General features: G+C 53.4%; 3 protein-coding genes across 3 annotated transcripts in view; 1 reads left to right on the top strand and 2 right to left on the bottom strand.

Moving 5' to 3' along the window:
- The window catches only part of PTSG_11782 (uncharacterized protein), a gene marked incomplete at its 3' end in the record, with an annotated part of 4,047 nt that extends 3,333 nt beyond the window's left edge, over positions 1–714 (bottom strand). The window contains exons 1-2 of the mRNA XM_004997673.1: positions 462–714; positions 122–238 (exon numbers count right to left, since the gene is read on the bottom strand). Of these exons, the coding sequence (XP_004997730.1) occupies positions 122–238; positions 462–621 (277 nt within the window). The 5' untranslated portion in view covers positions 622–714. The remainder of the gene's footprint in view (positions 1–121; positions 239–461) is intronic.
- On the bottom strand, positions 705–3,964 carry PTSG_11781 (growth arrest-specific protein 8). The gene is made up of 6 exons (XM_004997672.1): positions 3,690–3,964; positions 3,153–3,420; positions 2,882–2,961; positions 2,296–2,745; positions 1,707–1,961; positions 705–1,380 (listed from the first exon to the last, which is right to left on the bottom strand). Exons 1-6 carry the CDS (start codon positions 3,807–3,809, stop codon positions 1,090–1,092), a joined length of 1,464 nt encoding a protein of 487 aa, XP_004997729.1. The 5' UTR covers positions 3,810–3,964; the 3' UTR covers positions 705–1,089.
- A 93-nt stretch (positions 3,965–4,057) lies between these two features.
- Positions 4,058–5,000, top strand: part of PTSG_01749 (hemimethylated DNA binding domain-containing protein) — a gene marked incomplete at both ends in the record, with an annotated part of 1,786 nt that continues 843 nt past the window's right edge. The window contains 3 exons of the mRNA XM_004997671.1: positions 4,058–4,135; positions 4,485–4,661; positions 4,896–5,000. The exon at positions 4,896–5,000 is cut by the window's right edge and continues 24 nt beyond it. Coding sequence (XP_004997728.1) covers positions 4,058–4,135; positions 4,485–4,661; positions 4,896–5,000 — 360 coding nt within the window. The remainder of the gene's footprint in view (positions 4,136–4,484; positions 4,662–4,895) is intronic.

The following is a 5,000-nucleotide window of genomic DNA, read 5'->3' as shown; positions in this document are numbered from 1 at the left end:
CACACACACACACACACACACACACACACACACACACACGCACACACACACACACACACACACACACGCTTCGCAATAGCTGGCACACCCCTGACGCTACAACCAAGTGAGAGCATCGCACCAAGCCACTCGAGGTTGACGAGTTCGTCCAGGCCCTCAATGACTTCGATGAGATTGTTGTCCAGCTGCAGGTGTGTCAATGAAGTGAAGCTCCACAGATTTTCGATCTTGAGGATCTCTGTGTGAAGTCATGGAATCATCAACGAGAAACAAACAAACCACTGGGTCAGCCCAATCAAACACAAACGCTTGCAGGAAGCCGTACAGCCACAGGCGGCACGGAAATCGCTTGGGCCGCCTCCAGAAGTCCACGGTTCACACACGCATATCCACACATCCACACACATATACACATACACACACACATATGCACACACACACACATCCACACACACACGCACTTTGAAAGTCGAGGCGGAGGGAGAGCACATCCTTGTCCTCGGCGCCAGAATTGCCCTTGTACACCTTGACTTGCTCTGGTGCTTGTTCCTTGATGGCCTTATGGATGAGATCATCGCTCATCACAGCCACCTTCTCCCCAAACCCAAACGGCATCGACATCTTGCCAGGGCGAGTTGTGGAGGTTCGGTGTGGTGAGGTGGTTGGTTGTTGTTGTTGTGGTGTGCGTGCGACGATGCGCTGTTTTTGGCGTTGTTATGCAGAATTTTATCTGGTATCTTTCACAAATCATCAGAACTTGGACGACAGAAGAGGCAACAGACAAGATGGTGACAGCACACCACATCACACATGTCACACAAGACACAAGTATGACCAACATGAGACCGCTGCTGGGAAGACAGAATGTTGCTGATGTTGTTGTGTGTATAAAGGCACGACCAAACACAAACAAGGGCTCAGCGAACACAATGCAAAGGAGGAAGGAGGGGGGAAGAAAGAACACATTGACTCACAGACACACACAGCCACACGCCACATGCACACACACACACACACATAGACACACACACGCAGACGCGCGCGCGCGCACACAGACACAGACGCACACACACATTCTCTCTCTGTGTGTTAGGAAGTGGTGGAGACAAGGCCTGCTGGCGCCTTGCCGAGGGGCTGGTCTGGATCTGGGTTGAGCAGCTGGAAGCCAAGCTCCTCCATGGGGATGCCAAACTCGCCCATCTTGGACTGGAAGGTGCGCACGGTGTCGTTGTATGTCTTGTACATCTTGGCCACCTCGTACTGCAGGTCCTTGATGGCCGCGTTCTTCGAGTCGAGCACATCCTCCAGCTTGCGCGTCACCACCGCCAGCGCTGTGGGATCGAGGTTGGATGCCGCCAGCACCTCGTTCAGTTGCGCCTCCTGTGGAGATGGTAGTTGAGGAAGAGGATGGCAGGCGTGCGCGCGCGCGTGTGTGTGAGTGTGTGTATGTGAGTGTGTATGTTAGTGTGTGTTTGTATGTTGCGAGGTTTGTTTGAATACAACCGTTTGCATGTGTGCAGACGTGTGCTCGTGGCGTACTGTCATGTCAGGAAGCGGTGGTGGGTCTTTCAACAACACTAACCCCCTCAAAAACACACAAAATACAAACACAAACACACAAACACACACACACACACACACACACACACACACACACACACACACACACAACTCCCCCCAGTCCAGTCCACTCCCAAGGGGCACACCTTCTTCTCGAGGGACTCCGCCAGCGCCGAGAGCTTTTTCTCCAGGATGATGTTCTTGAAGCCGCTCTTCTGCTGCACGTCGTAGATGGTCTTGACAAAGCGCTCATACAACTCGTCGCGCTCGCCCTCCACCTCTGCAAACCGCTGCTTGAGCACCTCCCGCTCCCACTCCAGCTGCTTCGTCTCGTCCTCAAGCACCTTGATCCGCGCCTTGGCATTGCGCAGGAACTTTTTGTCCCGCTCGTGGCTCGCAAGCTGAGGATGATTGTGTTGTGTTGTGTGTGTGTGGTACATGTATGTGTGGTGAGTGTGTGTGTGTTGTGTGTGTGTGTGTGTGAATGAGTGTGTGTGTGAGAGAGAGAGAGTGTGTGTGTGTATGTGTGTGTGGTGATAGGTTATAAGTTCAGGGCGGGAGCTTCGACACAAAGCGTGGTCGTGAAACACAGCGTGCAAAACGGCACCCATCGCTGAGAAAAACCATGCGCCCTTGCCAACACCTCCAACGTAAACAAGCACACACATGGACACACACACACACACACACACACACAGACGCACGCACACACAGACACACAAACACACAACACACCTGCTTCTCGAGCTCTGCGACGCGGGCCTGCGCCTCTTGCAGGGGGACAACAAGCTTCTTGTTCTCCGAGGCCACCTCTGCCATGAGCTTGTCTGTGCGCTCCTCGCGCTTCTTCATCTCCTCCACTTGCTCCTTGAGCGTGTTGATGAGGGCCAGGTTGTTCAGCGTGATGTCGTTGTAGTAGTTCTTGATGTCGCTAAACGCCTTCTCGTGGTTCTTCACCAGCGTGTGTATTTGCTGGTTCTTGCGCTCCTCGATCTCGTGTATCTCCGCCTTGCGCTGCAAGTTCATGTCCTCCTGCAACGCGTCCATCATCTGCTCGTACTTCTGCCGGATCTCCCGCCCCTGCTGCTCCTTCTCCTCATACAGCTGCGTCATCTTCTTGTCGTACTCGACCTGCAGCTGCTTCACCGCCGCAATGTGATCCAGCTCTTGCTCCTTCATCGACACCTGCAGAACACAAAATGCGCGCGCGCTCGTGGTGAACGATTTGAAAAAAAAAAACAGACCACGTGCACACACACACACACACACACACACACACACACACACACACACACACACACACACACACACACACATGTACCTTGAGGTCGCGTTTGTCTCTGCGGAGATGGACGGAATCCTCCGACAGCTCGTCCCGCGCCAGGCGCAGATTCATGGCCGCTGCAAAGGGTGATGGGAGTTGGTGAGCCAAATGTTTGCATGAATGTATGTAGTGCGTGCCAAGTTGTGAGAAAAGGTTGGCACACGCAAATGCGTGCACACACACACACACACACACACACACACACACACACACACACACACACACACACACACACACACACACAAAAGCAACGACGCCGTAGTCTCACCATCTGTCTTGAGTTCTGTGATTTGGTTTTGATGTTCGTAGAGGAGATGCTTGACCTTTTGTTTGTACACCTTGATCTCCACCGCATGCTTCTCCTCAATCTCCTCCATCTCCCTGTCCTTGTTGCGCAGAACTGCGCGCGACTCCTCCAGCTGCTTCTTCGTAATCTCCCAGAAGGTGTTGATTTTGTCACGCTCCAGCTGGAAGTAGTTGCGCTCCTCACGTTCCCGGTCCAGCTCGTCCCTCAACCTCATGATCTTCCCTTCCATCTGATCAACCAAGTGCACAACAACGGCAACGTGCAACCATGAGTACAATGCCACATGGACACCCATTGAGTCGAACGGATACACCTGGGCACATGGACATATGGACACGCACACACACACACACACACACACACGCACACGCACACACACACACACACACGCACACACACACACGCACGCGCACACACATACATACATACACACACACATGTACATCGATACGCCAACCACCGCACCCAGATCAAGCCAAACTCAACGGTAGAACGCACCTCTTCTGGGGTGAGGCCGATGAGCCCGGCCTCTGCCTTCTTTGCATCATCTTCTGCTTTTCCCTTTCCCTTCCCCTTCCCCTTCTTTCCCTTTCCCTTGCCCTTCTTCTTGGGCGGCATGGTGAGCTGCGTGTGCTCTTGTGAGACGGGGTGTCCTTGTCGCTGACTGTTGTTGTGGCTGGCTGGGGAGTTGTGGTTGATGGAAGGTTGTCTGTCTGTCTGTCTTGGCTGCCTGCTTGGGTTGTTGCCAACCAGAAAATTATGCTGTAGAGAGCATTTACCACGGTAAAATTCATGGTGTCGTAAACAGCTACTTTTCGCGGACCCTGCTCTCTGCTGTGCGCTGCGTCTCTTTTCATGCACTCAGGATGGACTGGGTAGTGCTGTTCCTCATCCTGGCACTGGTGCCAGCGCAGTTCCTGCTGAGCACGTTCATGGCACCAAAGGTGAGGTGCACCATGATGTTATGTTGTCTTGCTTGGTGTCATGTGTTGTGTGTGTCGGTGTGTGTGTGTCTGTGTGTGAGTGTGTTTGCGTGTTTGTGTGTGTCTGTGTGTGTTTGTTTTTATCTCTCTCCCTCCCTCCCTCTCTCCCTCTCTCCCTCTCTCCCTCCCTCCCCCCTCTCTCTCCCTCTCCCTCCCCCCTCTCTCTCTCAGTGTGAGTGTGTTTGCGTTTGGGTGTTGGACAGGTGAACCATTCATTTACATTGTTACGTGTTTGCAGCAGCGCTCTCTTACACCCACTCACTAACTGTGTCATTTGTATGTGTGTGTGTGTGTGCGTTGCGTTGACAAGGACGCGAGCGTCTCAAGTCGAGACTGGAGGGGAGGTCATGGACTCTTGAAGCGGTTGGAGGCCGCATGGCATTCATATTTGCAGCAGCCAACCGAACAACACACATCATCCACTGCTTCAACGTCACGTCAGCAAACGGAACCGCCAACCACCCACAACACACGAATCGACCGGCAGGTTCGTGTCTGTGCTTGCAACTGCGTCGCTCGTTTTCCTTCTTGAAGCTGCAGCCACCACCTGCTGCCTGATGCAACCCTTGTGTAAGACACTGATGCGGAAGTGATGTTGTGACTCCCGTTCAATGTCATCCTTTCACACACACACACACACACGCACACACACACACACACGCACACACACACACACACACACACACGCATGCATACACGCGCAACTGCATTGCCTTCGCAGGAGTATTACGCGGGTTCAAAGATGCCACGACGAGACCGCACGGGCGTCAAGTTCCGCGTGGGTCAGGTGATCCGGCACAAGCGTTACGGGTACAGGGGAATCATC

This window comes from Salpingoeca rosetta (assembly GCF_000188695.1).
Source record: "Salpingoeca rosetta unplaced genomic scaffold supercont1.3, whole genome shotgun sequence".
In the NCBI taxonomy this organism is placed as follows: Eukaryota; class Choanoflagellata; order Craspedida; family Salpingoecidae; genus Salpingoeca; species Salpingoeca rosetta.
This window is presented reverse-complemented; position numbering and strand designations above follow the sequence as displayed.

What these genes read in the sequence shown, in the direction of transcription:
- PTSG_11781 (XM_004997672.1), bottom strand. Translation starts at nt 3,809, where the DNA reads ATGCCGCCCAAGAAGAAGGGCAAGGGAAAGGGAAAGAAGGGGAAGGGG. An exon ending in TCGGCCTCACCCCAGAAGAG is followed by an intron (nt 3,421 to 3,689) that starts GTGCGTTCTACC and finishes TTGGTTGATCAG; the next exon opens with ATGGAAGGGAAGATCATGAG. An exon ending in CACAGAACTCAAGACAGATG is followed by an intron (nt 2,962 to 3,152) that starts GTGAGACTACGG and finishes CACCCTTTGCAG; the next exon opens with CGGCCATGAATCTGCGCCTG.